The 477-nt window shown below is 44.3% G+C and overlaps 1 protein-coding gene across 1 annotated transcript in view; it reads right to left on the reverse strand.

Annotated features, from left to right (window-relative positions):
* Positions 1-53: 53 nt before the first annotated feature.
* LOC108357339 (uncharacterized) overlaps positions 54-477 on the reverse strand; it is a 1,103-nt gene continuing 679 nt past the window's right edge. The window contains exon 2 of the mRNA XM_017608424.1: positions 54-243. Coding sequence (XP_017463913.1) covers positions 54-243 — 190 coding nt within the window. The remainder of the gene's footprint in view (positions 244-477) is intronic.

Below are 477 nucleotides of genomic sequence, written 5' to 3' on the forward strand. Positions count from 1 at the left end.
GCTCGCCACTTTCTCCGTAAACGGGCTGCAAATTTAGTAGGGTTTTGAGCTGGTTATCCACTAGAATTCTTGGGTTTTTNTTGTAGCCTTTGTAATTGCTCGCCACTTTCTCCGTAAACGGGCTGCAAATTTAGTAGGGTTTTGAGTTGGTTATCTACTAGAATTCTTGGGTTTTCGTAACGTGATTTTAAAGCTTCCCATGCAAGCGCAAAGTTTTCGTCGGTAGGAGGGTATTGTTTTACAACAAGTCCTGCTTGTCCCTTTGTCTTATATCGCAAATGGTACAACTTTTGAGCGGGGGTTAATTTGTGGTGTTTTATATAGACTGCCGTAAACATTTCTCTAAATGCCGGCCAGTCTTCGTAGCCACCGGGGAATACTTCTGTTTCGCACGGTGGTACCTTGAGATAAACCTCGTTGGAGGCAGAAGGGTTTGGGGTAAAAGTCGTGTTGAATGTTTGCTGGGTAGCTTGAGGG

Source organism: Rhagoletis zephyria, unplaced genomic scaffold (genome assembly GCF_001687245.7).
Source record: "Rhagoletis zephyria isolate East Lansing unplaced genomic scaffold, Rhagoletis_zephyria_1.1 Rzeph_scaffold_75038, whole genome shotgun sequence".
NCBI classification, from domain to species: domain Eukaryota; kingdom Metazoa; phylum Arthropoda; class Insecta; order Diptera; family Tephritidae; genus Rhagoletis; species Rhagoletis zephyria.